Consider the following 16,368-nt stretch of genomic DNA (forward strand, 5'->3'; position numbering starts at 1 on the left):
GGGGACGGCAGGCACACGACGATGGCAACGACGATGGCAACGACGATGGCAACGACGATGGCAACGGCGATGGCAACGACGATGGCAACGACGACAGCAACGACCACGACGACAGCGGGCATCGCGTCATGTCGGGGAGGAGGCGAGCGGATCCAGCGCCGATGTCGAGGCCGTCGTCTCGCAGGCTAGAATGCTCGACACGGAGCTCGCAAGGACAAAGACGCAGGAGAGCCGCCCTGCTTCGGTCCGCGGCTGCGTTTGTGTGCTGGCAGGACCACCCCCCTTTCGCGACAAGCACTCGCACCCAAGGACCGAGAGCCAGGCAGCCGGCGCGCGTCGGACATGGTCGCACAGTCTTAGCGCGTGCGACCGCGGTGGCGCAACGGGCCGGAGCAAGGAGGCCGCCCAATCAGCGCACGGACACGTTTCGGCCAAGAAATGACAGCCACTCGCTGCTTTTTGGGGATGGGAGGGGATGGGATCTTATGGGAGGGGAGGCTCGACACCGAGATTGCCACCGAGATTGCCACCGGCTTTTGGCATTTGCGCTGCCATCTGCATTGACACCAGCACCGTCATCCTGATCGATGCCATCAGCAGCGGTGTCGGCTGCAATGTCAGGAAAGGACACCGGCCGGACAACGCGTCGATGGCAAGTGCGCGTCGCTCCTGTGTGCTCGGCATCTCCACCCCCTTCTTGGCTGCCCCTCTCCCAAACTGGTCCTGCCCTGCTCTGCTCTGTCTTGTCCGTCAGGCTGATTCACCCGTGTCGAGGACGGCGCCGCCGGACATGTCTATCCCTCGCGCCTCCCATGTCATCCGGGCGACAGCAGAGACTGGCTCGGTAATTCCTCGATCCGTCCACATTCGACCGATAGATGCATGAATGTGTGTTTGTGGGAGGCGGATGAGAAACAGAGGAGAAACAGAGGAAACAGCAGAACAGAACAGGTCGGTCCGTGGCGATATCTGGAACGATCTGCGAAAGGATATTTCCGAACCACAAGTGCACAAAGTGGCTATCCAGTCGATTTGGAGTAGAGCAAAAGAAACGAGCAACAGAGCAACAGAGCAAGACGACAGAGAAACGATTGTCAAAGCCGAGGGCGACTTACTCACGGCGGCAAAGCCATATCATCGGCCCGGCCCAGCTGCAATAGACTGTCCGCATGCAGTATTCGAGTCCTTTCAGCGGCGATGGGGCAAGGCATGCAGTGCTCAGATTGAATATATGTATATATATAAGACAATCGAACGAGAGGACAAAAGAAATAGGAAAGTCGAGAAACAAGACGGAGAGCGGGAAAACGGGGAGGGCGAGGATGCCGAGAGGAGTGGTGGTTGAATCCAATTTTGAGGGGGGGAAGGGTGGGTGATGGGAATATAATAGAGATTAGAGAGTATTATCTAAGATTAGATGTCGGGCTTGCCCGCGCCAAATACAAGATGGAAAGGGGAGGAAGGAATGTGGCGACTACCGGTGTTGCTGCTGGAGTGGTAGTAGTGTCGGTGACTGGAGAAGAGGAAAAGGTGCCAATGCAGGAGGAGTAAATTGAGAAAAAAGATGGACGATGCGCCTTGAGGGGGGGAGGGGAGGAGAAGGAGGAGGAGATGGAGCACCGGGTCGACTTCTCCCCCTGATTACGGAACCAAAAGACTGCTTGACTGCAATTGATATACTGAAAGACCGAGAACGAACGGCGTGTGGTGAATGGAGCGGCGGTGGCTGCGCGTCGACCGAGTCGGGTTTGAGCTAGATCATCGGAGAGTCGTGAGCAAGCCATCGAGGGCTTGCAGGTCGACAGCATCGACGGCATTGACAATATCGTCAGCGTCGGTACCGACGGTGAGATCGAGCTGGATGGCACTGGCGGACACACAGTCCATCTTGAAGAAGAAGAAAAGAAAAGCAACCAAAGAATGATGGATAAACGAGCAGAGGGTGTGTCGAGTGGACAGCATCCGCTATCCGTGACATTCGCAGTCCAGGGGCCAGCACAAAGCGAGTCCGGAGTCCAAAAGGCAGAGAAAGGAAGAAAAAACAAGTGAGAGGGGGGGGGGCGACACGGTCGTTACTTGAACAAAAGTCTGACACAGCCGCGTTCGATTGCACAGCATGACCAGGGAGGTGGTTGGATCGGTCGGCAAGTCCGCCAGTGAGTCAGTCAGCAGATCGGTAATTGGTCAGAAGGAGGGAGAGAGCCGGCGCATGCGCGACCGCTTCTCAGTCCTTGAGACAGCGCCGTGTCTTGGTGTGCCGATACAGGGCATCGCTTCTCGTAAAGCCCGTCCCGCAGTGGCTGCATTTGAACCCAGCCGAGTTGGGGTCGTGGATGAGCGAATGCCGCTTCAGGTCCTGTTTTCGGATAAAGGTCTTTGGGCATGCAACGCACTTGAAAGGTCGGGCGGGGGTACTTTCGCCAGGGGGCTGGCTGTCGGAGGCCTCTGTCTTGAGCAGCGGCTGCTGAGTCGCTGGGTCGCAATAGACAATGGCATCGGGATGCGTCTGGCCGTGGTTGCGGATGCTGCGGGGAGGCTGGGAATGCGCCGAGCGTTTGTGGGCCAGGGACGGCGGCACCGGAGACGAAGGCGAGAACGGAGGGACAATGGGCATGGAGGACATAGACGAAGCCCCTGACAGATGGAAGGACACTGGCGGAGGCGGAGGGAGGCTTGGGTCCTTGAGGAGGCTGGCATTCATGCCCATCGGAGACGATGGGTTGGAGTTTGGAGGTGAGGTGCGGTGGATAGCCGACGAGTCGAAATGCGATGAGGACGAGGACACGGAGGGCGGCAGATAGTGCTGGTACTGCTGCGGGTGGGAGTAGTGCGACGAGCCGTAGTGCGAAGAGCTGCCGTCGGAGAAGGAGTAGGGCGAGACCGGAACCGAGCCCGAGTAATGGCGGAAGGACGAGGCGACGGTCGAGGGCGTGGGCAAAGGCGATGACGAATACACCAAGTTGGAGACGAGATGGGAATGGGGTGGCGGGACCGACTCCATCTGGAAGGAAAGCGACGAGTACGGCAGGGTGGTGGCCGGAGCAGAGGGGTACGACGACGTATGCATCTGGGCAGGGGCGTGCATCGACGACGACGGTTGCGGAGGGGCCAGATCTGGCCGAGAAGACTGCTGCGGCGGATAGCCGTCGTTCGAGTCAAAATAGGACGTGGGCGGATAAGACATGGCGTTGTACATTGGCGGATGCGCAGCGGGGCGGTTGGGATTCAAGTTGGAGGACGAGGAGAGCCGGGGGATCGTGTCGAGCAGGGACGGATAGAAACCGCGGGACAGCGACGATGTCGATGATGACGATAGCGGGGGAGGTGGCGACTGGGACTGGATCGAGACGGGAGGCGACAGGGGCTGGGATGCCATTCTGAAGGCCGGGAGCACGCCAAGGGCCACCGAGAGAGATGCGGGAATGGCCAAGATGGAGGACGGGTTAGTACAAGTGCTGCCGGAGATCAGAGGGAGGGAGAGAGGGAGATGGCTCGGGGTGATGGAGGCGGAGTTGGGACAGGAGTTGATGGTGGAGTTGGAGCTGAAGTTGATGGAGGAGTGGGGGGTGGTGATCGTGTTGGTATGGGGGCGGAAGAGGGCAGCATCGATGGACATGGATATGGAGGGCGATTGGGCCGAGGAGCGGGACTGATGCCGGGTCGGGCTCGGAAGGGGGCTCATCATGGGGGATGGGGAGATGATGTCGGAAGTTACAAGTGCAGATGGCAGCGGAGTGTGGGAGACACGGAATGTCGTGTTGACGGGAGACAGATGATGACAAGAAGCGGGTGCGATGGAATGCGATCCGATATCAAGTGACCCGGTGGGAAGGAAGTAGTGGAGGGAACGGAGGAGGGAAGCCAATGTCGGAGGCAGCGAGTGGGCACACAACCACGGACGATATCGCCGATGCAGCCACAGGCGATGTCACAGGCGATGTCACAGGTGCGATTGCAGCCGCGCAGATCGGAGCGGCAACTTACAGCGATGGGAAGAGATGGGAAGCGCCGCCTTTGAGGACCTGGAGATGAGCGGGGCCGGCCGAGGCGATGGAGGACGCAGATGAAATAGACGGTGGGGTGACGGGGGTGTGGGGTGGGTGGGTGAGCAGGCGAGACGACGGACCAGAGGAATGAAAGGGGGGGGAGCGAGACGGGATCGGCGGAACAGCGCCCGATTATATGAGATGGCGGGGGAGGGAGAAAGGAAGGAGGCGGGCGATGTGACGTGCCAGAGCGCGGATGTGTGCAATGCGGGCGCACAGCAGACAGGCGGCTGTCCAACAGAGCAATGGGGCGAGCGAGGTGCGACGAGGGATGGGCCGAGGAGGGAGAAGGACGGGAGCGAGAGGAGGCGAGAGGGAGAGGTGGATGGGGAGCGAGAAGGCAAGGCCGGGTCGAGTCAAGGCGTGTCAAGCCAGAGAGCCAAGCCGATTCCGCGACAGTGCAAGGCCAGTGCGAGTGAAAGTGCGGGTGAAAGTGCGAGTGAAAGCGCAATCCAAATGCAAGGCCAGCGAAAGGCCAGTGCAAGGCCAGTGCAAGTGAAGGTGCAAGTGCAATCCAGCGCCGATTCGGTGCAATCCGCAAGGCCAGCCCCAGCGCACATGCGAGCGAGAGGCCAGGCGAATGCGCTGGGTCCCCTGTGCGTGTGTGCGTCCGCCAGGGCCGCCTTTGCCAGCCAACGGGAGACCGAGCGCACACCTGTGCCCAAGGGCGAGTGCCGGGCGCACAGCGCAAAGAAAGGCCCAGCGCTCACACGCCGGGCTGGGCTCACAAGGAGGTCGCGCGCACGGGGGCCCTCTGCATCTGCCCGCGGGACATGGAGCAGAGGGAAAAAAGTGTGCTTCTTGTTCCCTCGGCCGGCCCAAAGAAAAAAAAAGCTGTGTTGCATCGGGCCTTGCCAGCACGAAGCGAGCAGACCAAGGGGGGGGGAGACTTGCTGACAGAGCTCGCGGATTGTGCATGAGTTGTCAATGGATTGTGCATGAGCTGTCAATGGATTGTCGCACGCTGTCGATGCAATGCCGATGCATTTTAGATGCAGTGCTCACACCGTTCACACATTGCCCGCACATTGCTCGCACACCGTTTACACATTGTCCAAGCGCTGTCCAACGCTGTCCAAACGCTGTCCAGGCGGCAGACACGGCCCCGTTGTGGTGCGATCCGGCGGACACATGTACAGCCCAGCAGACCAGAGTGTGTGTGTGTACGGACATGTGCGTGTTTTTGGTGAGCGCGCCGGATGCGGGGTGTGACAGGGTGTCACAGAGTGCGTTGTCGCGGGCGCGCCATCGAGCTCGCGCCATTCGACTGGCGCTGATGGTCCAACAATCCCACAGCAAGACCAACACAACCCAACAGCAAGACTAACACAATCCGATGGCAAGACTACCACAATCCAACTGCACAAGTCCAGCATCGGCTTCGAGCAATTCATCTCTCCAACATCCGACCGAGTCGCCGCTGGCAGAGCGCCCTTGATGTCGGCAGACACAAGCCCACAAGGAAAACGCAAGTCTGCGCGTCGGCCGTGGGGACATTTGGAGCCAACCCAGGCTGGCAAGCCGGCCGAGCATGTCCCCACGACGGGGCTCCTTCAAGCGCTCCAAGCGCCGGTTTGTGCGATCCGTTTGCCGACAGAAAGCAGGTCTCTCGTCGCAGATGGGTCGCACTTTATTAATGCATCGAGCGCATGCACACCTGCCTTGGCTCGCTGGCTCTGCCTCGGTCTCCCTGGTCTCCCTGGTCTCCCTGGCTCTCCCTGGCTCTCCTCCCCCACCACCGCCATCACAATCAGCATCCAGCATCGCGCAATCCCTGGCGGCAGCAAGGCCAGCCAAGCCCTTCGTCCCATTCCCCATGGCCGCTCGCCCCTTGGTTGCTCGCCCCTTGCCTCTCCTTCTGCCTGAATCGCCCTCCCGGCTGAACGGGTGAATCCTCTTGTGCTCGGTGCCTGTCGCTTGCTCCTGTCTGCATTGGCCTCGTGCCCCTCGCCGGCAAGGCTCCCTGGATGATCCGGCCGATCCTTGCCCGACTCACCAACTCCCCATGCATCCATGGCATCCATGGCATCTATGGCATGCTCCTCTCGTCCTGTCTCGTCCTGTCTCGTCCTGCTCTTTCGGCTGCTCGTCAGCGCCTGCCGCAGTCGTCCTGGTCCCTGTCGTTTCAGGATCATTCGCAGGCGCCCTCGCCACCACCGGCTTGTGCTGGGCGCAAGGGGAATCGCCCCCGGATTGCACCAGCCCAAATGCATCGTGCTCGCCTCCTGCGCCGCCGTCTCCCAAGGCTCGCCACCAATCTCAACCGGCTGCCCTGTGTTTCATTTTGGAAACGCTGTATTCTGCTTCTGGCTGCTGATTTCCTGTTGTTGAGTTCCTGCTGTTGGCTCCTCCCTGTCGGCTGCTGGGGCCCATCATCGCTCCTCCCGATATGCCATTCCTGATCCCCACCGTCCTTGTCGTCTGGGCGCCCATGCACCCTCTCGACCACTCGGCAGGCTCGGCTTCGGGCTTGTCGCTCTTGGTCCATCTCTGCCGCAGGTGGATGTCTCCAGGCTCCAGGCGTCGGCCACACGTGCCGGACTTGCGCTCGGCCTTCCTCTCAACGGCGGCTGGGATCGGGCTTCTCCCGGTGGATCTGCTTGAGGAGCTGGGTGATCGACGAGGTCGGGATGCCCATGCGGATCATCTCGAGGATCTGTGCGTATATCCCGCGTTGCCATGCTGGGGGTCAGCCAAGGTCGCTCTGTGCTGTCTCTCTCTGGTTTCTCAACAACAACCCGGCGTCCGGCTCACCAGGAAGAAGGTCTTGGGCTCAATGTCGATTCCTGCAGAGTGTGCCAAGTCGTAGAGATCCTGCGTGACTGCGATCAAGGCATATCAGCGCATTCCAGACCCCGGCCGAGTTAGCAGCCGAGCCAACGAGCTGTCGTCCGGCATTCAACGAACAGCACAGCACTCCAGCACTCCAGCGCCCCAGCGCACCTTGGAGGTTGCGTTGCGTCAGCGAGTCGGCCGTGACCCAGTCGGCCGAAGTCGATGTGATCCAGACCGACGACGACATGCCGCTGTATATCGTTGATGGTGTATATCGTTGATGGTGTATATCGTTGATGGTGTATATCCTTCAGCGTCCCTCCTGTATCGGCGGATGCGTGCTCTGTCCGGGGCCGTTCGTGCTTGGGGTGTTGTGCTGTGTTTGCGCTGTCTGATCGCCGCCAGAGCCTCGCTTGCCGAATCCCTGTTGGCTGGAATCTCGACATCCCGCCCCGAGGCCCTCTCGCTCGTGCTCTCGTCTTCTCATCGGCCTCGCTGCCCCCCGCCCAGCCCTCGCCCTTCCATCCCATCTATCTCCCGGCTCGCACATACCCGACTCCCAGAGCGAACCTGCCGCTGCTGCTTCTGCTGCTGCTTCTGCTGCTGCTTCTGCTGCTGCTTCCATCGTCCCCGGAGTCGTCCCTGGCGAGCCACTCGGTAGACGCCTTTGCTTCTGCATCAGCTCTTGGCCCCCGTCGCCCCGCCCATTCGTTCTCCCCCCCCCACAAGCTCCCGCATCGCACCGCCGACCTGATCCGGCATGTCGTCCTGGTTTGATTCGTCGGCGCTGTCGGGTCGCTTGAGCCAAATCGCATCCAAGGCCCAGTCCCTGGCCCAAGATGTCATTGCCCAGACCCCGGATCGGCTTACTCCTTCGCTCGATAAGCGAGATGTGGCCTACTCCAAGAAGCACGAAGGTCTGTGTGCTCTCATCGTCACCGCTGCTGGTTCATGTCGGGTCGTCTTTGGCTCCGCTGCGTCCCTGGCGCCTTGGCCCTTCAGCTTCCTGGCCAGGATATTCGATGGATCTGCTGGACCAGATCGTGGCCGACGCGAATCCACTCGCTCTGCATCGGATCAATCGATGTACCCAGCATGAGGAAGCTGCAGTCGGGCCCGGCGACAAAGAAACCCAGCCAGCGAGGGAGAGGCCATGGGGCCATGCCAATTCCCAGGATAGAACGCATACTCACTCGCACCCCTTTTGCTTGATGCGGCTGTCTGCATTGGCTCCCCCCCCCCTGCAGACTCGTACAGGATCCCTTCCTCCAACGACGGCTTCGTCTCGAATTTTGAAGGGTCGGAGGATCAGCACCTCCTGGAGCTCGAGGAGACAAACCATCGCTTGAACATGGAGGTCAGTGGCCATTGCATCAGAATCTAGGCTCATCGAGCCGGATTGCTGACGGGACTGCTTCGAGCACAACCCTGCGTCGTCTTCACACAGCCTTGCTGACTGCGACTGCGACTGCGGCCATGTTCCTTGACCTTTGACCATTGATCATTGACCGTGTGGCTCAATCGTGCCCTGGGCATCATCCCGCCGCTCTCAACTCCATTTTCGATCGCCGTTCACGATCACCCATCTCGTCAACCGTCTCGTCAACCGTCCTCGGCTCTGTCGGCCCCTCGACAACGCACCAACACCGCTCTACATCAACAACCACACATGCATGTCCCTGCCCGATCCATGCCTGTCCATCCCGATACAACAGATTCGCCAGCTCCATTCAAACTATCAGAAGCAGCTTGCCGACAAAGCCCAGCAACTCCAGCTCCTCGAAGAGAGGTTGAGTCAGTCCCAGACCGCCAGTCCGCTCCTCAGCCACATCCGTGCCCCGGGCGAAGAATCCGACCGCACCGCAGAGCTGCAGGCCAAGCTCCAAAAGGCCGTCAGCTACATCAAGCGGCTCAACGAAGAAAACTCTTCGCTCAAGACCCTGCAGCGCGCGCTCGAGACTGAGAAAGAAGCCCTGGTCAAAGAAACCCAGGAGCTTCGGAACAGTCAGCCCGTCTCGGATCTGCATCCCGGCCAGGCCGACCTCCAGATCAAACAGCTTGAGAAAGACTGTTTACATTTCCGCGAGACGGCCCAGCGACTCGAGGCTGCCCTGACCGAAAAGATCGAGACGGAGCTACAGCTGGAAGAGAGCGTGCGGATACTCAAGCTACAGCTCGGTGATGCCCAGCAGATTGCTGAGCGACTCCAAACCCTTGAGCGGGAAAGCGAGACCGTCAGGACGGAGGCCGAGACCAAGGTCAAAGCATCGGAACGCCGTGTCTCGGAGCTGGAGAGCGACCTCAAGAGCTGGCGCGAGAAGCACGACGCCCTTTCGTCATCCCTGATCGACCTCGAATCCAACCTGCCCCAGAACCGCGCTGCCGACCTGGAGAGCGATCTCAAAGAGCTCAACGCCGAGTGCGATCGGCTGCGGAAGGAAAAGCAGGCCCTGCGCGATGATCATGAGGCCCTGAACGAAACCTTCCGTGCCCTTGACCAGTCATCTACCGGTCTCCGTGAACAGCTCGACCAGCTCCAGCAGCAGCATGCTCATCTGGAGCAGCAACAGCAACAAGAGGCCCAGAAGTCCGATGAACTTGCCCAGAAATCTGAAGCACTCGCCCAGAGAATCGCCGAGCTGGAACAGGAGAATGGCGACTTGGGTGCGGAGTTGCGGGACTACAAGGACCGTGAAATCCATTTCCTTCACCAGATCGACTCTCTCAAGACCGGCCACGCCCTGTCGAGCAACGAAATGCTGCACATGGAAGAAGGCGATGGCCCGTCTCCTCCATCCTCCGAAGACGTTGCACAACTCCAGGCCACGATCGAATCCCTCACGCTCCAGACGACCGCAGACAAGGAGCAGGCAAGCCGACAGATTGCTCAGCTCGAAACCCAGATCGCCAAGCTTGAGGAGCAGCTGTCTTTGACCCAGAAGGAGAACGAGCTGCTCTTCCAGCAGGAAGCCGAGGTTCATGCGCTGCTGGCATCCAAGGACCAGCTCCTCGAGCAGCATCAGCAACACGATCTGGATCGAGAGAATCACCACAGGGATCTCGAGCAGATCCAGTCCGGCCAAGTTCAATCGCTGCAATCGCAGCTCGACGCCGTTACTGGAGAACTCGAGGCCCTTCGCTCGACTCTTTCGACCCGGGAGGCTGCCGTTGCCGAAATCGAGCGCCACTTGCGCACCGAAAAGGAGGCTCTAGCCCAGCACCTCCGCGACCAGGCTGACCAGCATCAAGCCCAGCTGAACGCCCTCGAATCCGAATATGACAATGCCAAGCGTGCCCAGCTGGAAGCCATCGATACACTCAGAACCCAGCTTGCAGAACAAGGCGCCGCCTCGGCAAGCATCAAGTCCGCTCTTGAGACCGAGCTCCAAACCCTCGCGGCAAGCCATCTCGACCGCGTGAGCCAGATCGAAGCCGAGCTTGGGCGGTACCGAGAATCGACCGTGTCGTTGGAGCAAGCACAGCAGTCTGGGACCGAATCGCAGCTTCAGACAATCCAGCAGATCGAAGCCATCCTCTCGAGCGTCCTCACCGGAGCCCAGCTCGATGCGATCCTCCAGGATACCTCGCTGAGCGCATGGACATTGGCTGCGGCGGACACAACGAGCGCCCATGCCGGCTTGGTCGAGACTCTTTCTCGCACCGAGAACCAGCTTCGCAAACTCGACGAGACCATCCAGCAGCTCCGAGGCGAATGCGCGCAAAGCAAGGAACGGGCGGATGCGCTTCAGCACGGTAAGGTCGATCGCAGTCTGTACATTGCCTCGGCCCGACACGGCCCGGCCACGACAGAAATAATGATCGCCTCGTTTGTTGGACCAGCAATGCGCCTGCGGGATGTGGCTGCCCTGCATGCATCGTGCAATCGCTCCATCGTTTCTCACTCTCCGTACACGTGTTTTGATCAGAGCTCGAGACTGCCTTGGCGGATCAACAGTACAAAGTTGCGGCCGCGCGTGAGAGCTACCAAGAAAGCGTGCGCCAACTTGAGGCAGATAAACAGCAGCTCAAGGACAGGCAACAGCAGCTCGAAGATGAGAAGCAGCAGCTCGAGGGCGAGAAGCAACTTATTGCGAGCGAGAAGCGGCAGCTTGAGGGCGAGAAACAGCAGCTCAAGGACGAGAATCAAAGGCTGGCCAACGACCACACCGTTCTGGTGGAAAAAGTCCGCAACGTGCTGGCGCCCAAGCTGCAGAGCGAAATGGTATGCATCCACAGTCGCGATCGCGGGTGGTGCGTGCGGGTATCGGCCCGTGTGAAACCGCAGTGGGCAAGCGTTTCCTGGCGCTTGGAGAGCGTGTATGTCTGTAGGTGCGAAAGAGACGACGCTTTGCCCTTCCCCGAGTTGCAGCAAGTGCTTTGCCGACTGATAGTTTTGCCGTTGCGATCGCAGGAAGCGGCCCAGGTCCTGCGACTCCAGATCGCCAACATCACGGCCGAGCGAGACGACGCTTTCTCAAAGCTCCAGCGCATCCAGACTGAGCAGAGCGAGCTTCTCAACAGTAGTAGCCACCACGACGTCGTGGTAGCCAGCCTCCGCCAGGAGCTTGAAAGCTCGCACGAGCATCTGGACAAAACCTCGCGCGAACTCGATCGCCTGCGCCAGCACCTCGTCGAGTCCGAGGAGTTTGTCCTCCAAGAGGCTGTCAAGAGCGAGAGCGTCATAAACGAGTACCAGACCCGGATCCGCGATCTCGAAGAGAGCCTGAAGCAGTGGCAGGAGACCGCCGAGCTCGAAGCGTCGCGCGTCAAAGAACTCGAGGCCAGTCTCGCCGAGCTCAAGGACCTGCTGCGGACCAAGAGCAGCGACCTGGAGCTTCTGGCCCGCGAGAACGCGCAGTATCAGCTGGCGGTGCGCAACCTGCAAGGTGTCCTGGAGGAGTTCCAGTCGAGTAAGTGGATGAGCCGAGGGCAGCGAGCGGACGCGAGTCCTTCGATCTGTGGCGTCATCAGCGTTGCTCCTGTTGCTGTGCGGGCAGTCCGCGAACCTGATGGACAGCCCAATGCCGAGTCCGCTTAGCCTGGACGCCATCCCTGGGCTAACCTCTTGGACATGAACCAGCCCGCGACGCCGAGGTCAAGTTTGCACTGGAGGGCATGCAGCACCAGCTGGATACGGCAAGGCGCTCGCTCGAAGAGTTCCAGTCGCGGGCGCTGTCGGCCGAGTCCAGGCTGGCCAAGGTGGACGTGGACTCTCCGTCGCTTGCTAAGCTGCAGAGCGAGCTCAACGAGAAGAATCTTGCCCTCGGAAAGCTGCGGCATGACGGTAAGGCGGGGCGCCTGGTGCGGCAGCTGTGAGGCGTCGCCGTTTGAACTTCTGTGCTGTGCTGGCATCCCTGCTCGATTCCAGTCGCAATATTGGCTGGCCGAGGAATTGACGTTCATCACAATCGCCACGTTGAACTCTAAACCGGACTGCAACCGCCCTTGCGACTGCGACGGTAGTCATCCAACTTCAGGCGCATCTGGCCGAGGCCCTCCGGCGGCTCAAGGACCTCACCGCAAACGAAGACAACGTCGACCGCAAGCTGATCACCAATCTGTTCATCAGCTTCGTCCTGACGAACCGCGGCGACAAGAACCGGTACGAGATTCTGCAGCTCATTGCTGCGATTCTCAAGTTCAGCGAGGACGAAAAGTGCAAGGTCGGGCTGATCCGCAGGCCCGGCTGGACACTGACGACACCGACGCAAAGCTCGTCTGCAGATGTAAGTCATCCGCTGGGTCTCTTGTCCATCTTGACGAACACTTGTCCATCTTGACGAACACTTGTCCATCTCGGCGAACACTTGTCCATCTCGGTGAACTTGGACACCTCCGTGCATTCTGTCTTGGCCGTCTTGAATCGTTTGTCGCCTGTCTCCTCTGATTGCGCACGATGCCCGATGATCCCACACTCCTTCCTCCTGTGAACTCACACCGGATGTTTGATCTTCTTGCCCAGACATCCTTCACGGACATGTGGGTGTCCTTCCTCCTCAAAGAATCCAGCGGCGACAATCTGGTGGCCGAGATGGGAGCCGTCTCCCCCACCAAGCCGGAGGCTCCCCCGATGCCGATGCCGTCGCCTTCTCTCTCGCATCAGACCGTGATGCTCGAGTCTGGGCCCGGAGGACCCACCCGCAAGCCCTCGGGCGTGTTCCGGGCCTCGTTCGACTTTCTTCGGGGGGCCATCGGAGGAGCAACCACGCCTGTCCCAGCATCGCCCGTACCCCGGCCGCTCGGCCTCGACATTCGCGAAGAAACCCCGACCAACGGCGCTCGCGAGTTTTGATGATCAGTGGGAGCGAAGGCACCTCTTGGGCTCGGACTGCATTCAGCGCCAGCGTGCGGCAGCCCCCATCAAGCAACAAACCGAGGCTGGTTCGGCTTGGCTCGACTAGTCCTGTCGGTTAATCTGGATTCCGAGCGCCGTCGCTGCGACTGATTCGGTGTCTGTCGCCGCTGGCTATCCCCGCTGTCCATTCGTAGTACCCTCTGCCCCCACCCTGTTCCTGCGCCAGTGTTGCTCTGGGCAGCAACAGCTGTCTCATTTGTTCAATAGAATTCTATCCACCCTTGATCGTCCCGTCCCAGGAACTGGAGGTCCGCAGTATCACTCGGGCATCGCGAGAGTTCATTCCCCAGAGTCGATTCCATTCTCCAGACACAGTGGCACCATCAGCACCAACGACACCAACGGTTACTGCGATGACATGTACGTCTGTATTCAAGACCCAAAGCCAGCGACGGCCAGTGCGAATCCCAAGCACCGAATGTGCCTGGACTTGCGGGGATAGATACAGAGTGGATTCAAGTCGGGAGAGTTGCCAAGCCACCGAAGGTAACGACTCCCCCGGGCATGCAAGGCAGCCCAGGAGGCGCTCAGATTCGCTCGTAGGCACCCGAGGAGCTGTTTTCGTTGCTGGACTGGCCGAGTATCACTCCAGGGTTGAGGTTGCCGACACCAGGCCACCGAAGGTCGCCGCCGCGTGTCTTGAGGTAGTCGAGAGCCCAGACAATCGACAAGGGCTGGGGGGGCATCGAGGCATGGGAGATGGATCCGTCAGCAAGGGTCAATGGTCGGAGCGGCCTAGACGTTGCCACGATGTTGGACTCAACGCAGCGACATTGCACTCCGAATCCGCTTGGTGTGCGAATCCGTTTGATGCAGAAACGCGGGCTCATATACCAGCAAGCCGGACGACACACCATCCAGCCTCTCTCCCCCCTGGTTCCTACCTTGCCGAGAAGGTTCAGGACATTCAAAAACAGCACAAACGAGTACGAGCCACGGGGGAAGTCGCCCCAATGCAGCATGAACCACACGCTGTCCAGCAAGACGGAGAGGACGAGCAGCGTCGTGAAGGACTTGAGCGGGTCGGTCGAGTCCCGCTGGCCATTGGCATACAGGGCCCTGCGAAACAGCGACAGCCAGGATCAGTGTGGCTCCTCCTGTCTCCTGGCGGCAACCACAATAGTGCCGTTGGCCAATTGCTTCGTCGGTGGCTGAGAGGTTGACTTACGTAGAGGAACAGGGGCACATTGTAGAGGGGGCAAAAGTCGAGAGCCCCGAAGAAGGCGATAATCTGGGAAGATGTGGTGGGAGTAGAGCAAGGTCAGCAGAGAATGGTTGGGCGATGTGGATGCACCGCATGTGCTCCATTCGTCCAGCTCTCCGTGCTGCCCCGAGCCTGTTGCTGTCGTGCTCTCAGCATCTTGAACAATCCTCGGGCGATGGTGTTGGTTTGGCGAGTGGTGCGGCCCTCGAAACCGCCATGATTGCCCCACTGCACATCCGCCGGCACGGCGGTCGGGCAGCGCTGGCCGGCTTACCGTCTGCACTTGCAGGAGGAAGGACAGATCGACGTTGACGTTCATGCTGGCTTGGGTGTGATCGGGGATGATGTGGCGGGCGGGCTGCAGGACGAGGGATCGGCAGGAAGAGAGCGCGCGCCCTTGGCGCTTGGCTCTGTGCCGCTCAAATGCTGCTCAGGCCGGGGACGACCAGGAGCGGCTTCTGATCTCGCATCGAGCTTCTGTCTCTCCCGCCCTCTGTGACCGCCCAAGCCCGAGCCCAAGAGCCCAAGCCCAGGCCTCACCAGCACAAGTCCGATCGTCATGAGCCGCGGAACCCAAGCCCTTCTCCTGGTCGCTGTCCTTGCGACCGCCTTTGCGACGTATGTAATCGGTCATATGCTTGTGCAGTGCTTCCGCCAGCCAAACCCAGCAGCACCAAAACGCAAGATGCAGCCGTAAACGAGCAATGCCATCCTGCGATTCCGGGCCAGCCATATCGAACGATCTTGTGCGCTCGTGTCGGATCGCCCTGGCTCTGCGGTCGCTGCCGCTTTCCTCTGTTCTCATTCGGATCTCTCGGTCTTTCGCACATCGCACATCGCCTCGGCTCCGCCAACAGCAATCCAGAAGAGGGTAAGACCGTCGGCTGTTACAACAGCTGCTGCTGCTTCTACAATGCAGCGGTACCGACCCATCCGCTGCTGCTGGGAAACACACGTTGGCTCTGACTCACCCGCCCCGCATTATCGATCATGTCTCGGCAATCGGCCGCATCGCCGACCAGAGAGCTTCAGAAAGTACATTGAGAAGGTAGGGACGACAGCGTATCGTGCAGCACGGAATCAGGGTGGCCATCGCTGGAGGCAGGATACGTCTCCTGCTGATCCAGGACGCTGGTCAAGTTGACCCCGGACAGCAAGTCCTGGACCGCCGACAGACCGATTCACCTGGCCGGCTGGCATTCCTTGGGATATACCCAATGCAGTCCATGAAGCGCGCAGGATCGTCGTGGTTCGAGCGCAAGGTCGTCTCGACCGTCTCGACCCTGGCTTACAAGCGAGTCGACTACAAGTTCTTCTCGGTCATCACGAGTGAGTCCAGCAACTGGGCCAGAGCGCACCTCTCGCCGAGGAAAGAGCCAAAGCCCCGCGTCGGGCTCATCGATATGCCGTCGATATGCGATCGACATGCGATCTATTTGTCATCGGTCTCGGACAAGCAGTCGTGCACACTAGACTGACATCGCTCTCGTTTTGCTTGTGACCCCGCAGTCCCTGAAGGTATGGCTCCAACCTGCTGTCGCCAGATGTAGCTCTGCCCGGCAATGGATCGATCGCGCCGACTAATGCAAGATGCGACTCTCTGTTCCGATACTGCCAGACGGCCTCCACTACGTTGGTCTGTTTGGCCTCTGGCTCCCTCTGCCCACCCTTCAGGTACGACCACCAGGGCATTCCGATAAGCACTTGCCACAGTGCCCGCAAGCTCAGCAGCTCATGCTCTCTCGGTCGACCCGTTCCGCCTCATCCAGGCCCTCAAGAAGGAGATCGACGACAGCCGACGACACTGAGCCTGAGCGGCTGCGTAGCAACTGGATCCAACTGCGGCCCTCTGTATCTGTTCTGTCCGTGGTCGAAACGCTCTGCCGCCATGCGAACCTCGCCTCCCTGATTTTGTGCCTCCCATGGCACAGCTTTCTCCGACTTGGTCAATACAGCAGTTTCCTTGAACTGTCGATCCCGATTCCGCG

At 60.0% G+C, this 16,368-nt stretch overlaps 6 protein-coding genes across 6 annotated transcripts; 3 read left to right on the plus strand and 3 right to left on the minus strand.

The window, feature by feature from the left end:
- Positions 1-2,254: 2,254 nt before the first annotated feature.
- On the minus strand, positions 2,255-2,404 carry BJ171DRAFT_406526 (uncharacterized protein; the record flags this gene model as incomplete). Its single annotated transcript, XM_053107245.1, has 1 exon — positions 2,255-2,404. A coding segment is annotated over one exon (150 nt), but the record flags the coding sequence as incomplete, so codon positions are not given.
- A 3,595-nt stretch (positions 2,405-5,999) lies between these two features.
- On the plus strand, positions 6,000-6,387 carry BJ171DRAFT_513158 (uncharacterized protein). The gene has a single exon (XM_053111743.1). It carries the CDS (start codon positions 6,060-6,062, stop codon positions 6,375-6,377), a length of 318 nt encoding a protein of 105 aa, XP_052964851.1. The 5' UTR covers positions 6,000-6,059; the 3' UTR covers positions 6,378-6,387.
- A 219-nt stretch (positions 6,388-6,606) lies between these two features.
- Positions 6,607-7,068, minus strand: BJ171DRAFT_583887 (uncharacterized protein; the record flags this gene model as incomplete). The annotated part of the gene is made up of 3 exons (XM_053114275.1): positions 6,607-6,702; positions 6,801-6,868; positions 6,990-7,068. The coding sequence occupies 3 exons, from the start codon at positions 7,066-7,068 to the stop codon at positions 6,607-6,609; spliced, it is 243 nt and encodes an 80-aa protein (XP_052964852.1).
- A 328-nt stretch (positions 7,069-7,396) lies between these two features.
- Positions 7,397-13,401, plus strand: BJ171DRAFT_513162 (uncharacterized protein). The gene is made up of 8 exons (XM_053111744.1): positions 7,397-7,738; positions 8,069-8,178; positions 8,537-10,574; positions 10,748-11,043; positions 11,233-11,731; positions 11,902-12,105; positions 12,285-12,547; positions 12,784-13,401. Exons 1-8 carry the CDS (start codon positions 7,582-7,584, stop codon positions 13,111-13,113), a joined length of 3,897 nt encoding a protein of 1,298 aa, XP_052964853.1. The 5' UTR covers positions 7,397-7,581; the 3' UTR covers positions 13,114-13,401.
- A 302-nt stretch (positions 13,402-13,703) lies between these two features.
- BJ171DRAFT_583889 (uncharacterized protein) lies at positions 13,704-14,699 on the minus strand (the record flags this gene model as incomplete). Its single annotated transcript, XM_053114276.1, has 4 exons — positions 13,704-13,850; positions 14,061-14,213; positions 14,345-14,407; positions 14,655-14,699. The coding sequence occupies 4 exons, from the start codon at positions 14,697-14,699 to the stop codon at positions 13,704-13,706; spliced, it is 408 nt and encodes a 135-aa protein (XP_052964854.1).
- A 120-nt stretch (positions 14,700-14,819) lies between these two features.
- On the plus strand, positions 14,820-16,368 carry BJ171DRAFT_166927 (uncharacterized protein). Its single transcript, XM_053105925.1, has 7 exons — positions 14,820-14,998; positions 15,238-15,251; positions 15,403-15,428; positions 15,604-15,709; positions 15,890-15,898; positions 15,999-16,054; positions 16,150-16,368. The coding sequence occupies exons 1-7, from the start codon at positions 14,940-14,942 to the stop codon at positions 16,186-16,188; spliced, it is 309 nt and encodes a 102-aa protein (XP_052964855.1). The 5' UTR covers positions 14,820-14,939; the 3' UTR covers positions 16,189-16,368.

Source organism: Polychytrium aggregatum (assembly GCF_025602895.1).
Source record: "Polychytrium aggregatum strain JEL109 chromosome Unknown BJ171scaffold_29, whole genome shotgun sequence".
Lineage (NCBI taxonomy): Eukaryota > Fungi > Chytridiomycota > Chytridiomycetes > Polychytriales > Polychytrium > Polychytrium aggregatum.

Excerpts from the sequence above, each read along its gene's own strand:
- BJ171DRAFT_513162 (XM_053111744.1), top strand. The coding sequence starts at position 7,582 with ATGTCGTCCTGGTTTGATTCGTCGGCGCTGTCGGGTCGCTTGAGCCAA. Across the intron at positions 10,575-10,747 it reads GGCGGATGCGCTTCAGCACG|AGCTCGAGACTGCCTTGGCG; the intron begins GTAAGGTCGATC and ends TGTTTTGATCAG. Across the intron at positions 11,732-11,901 it reads CCTGGAGGAGTTCCAGTCGA|CCCGCGACGCCGAGGTCAAG; the intron begins GTAAGTGGATGA and ends GACATGAACCAG.
- BJ171DRAFT_166927 (XM_053105925.1), top strand. The coding sequence starts at position 14,940 with ATGAGCCGCGGAACCCAAGCCCTTCTCCTGGTCGCTGTCCTTGCGACC. Across the intron at positions 15,429-15,603 it reads TCAGAAAGTACATTGAGAAG|TCCATGAAGCGCGCAGGATC; the intron begins GTAGGGACGACA and ends TACCCAATGCAG. Across the intron at positions 16,055-16,149 it reads TCCCTCTGCCCACCCTTCAG|GCCCTCAAGAAGGAGATCGA; the intron begins GTACGACCACCA and ends CGCCTCATCCAG.
- BJ171DRAFT_513158 (XM_053111743.1), top strand. The coding sequence starts at position 6,060 with ATGGCATCCATGGCATCTATGGCATGCTCCTCTCGTCCTGTCTCGTCC.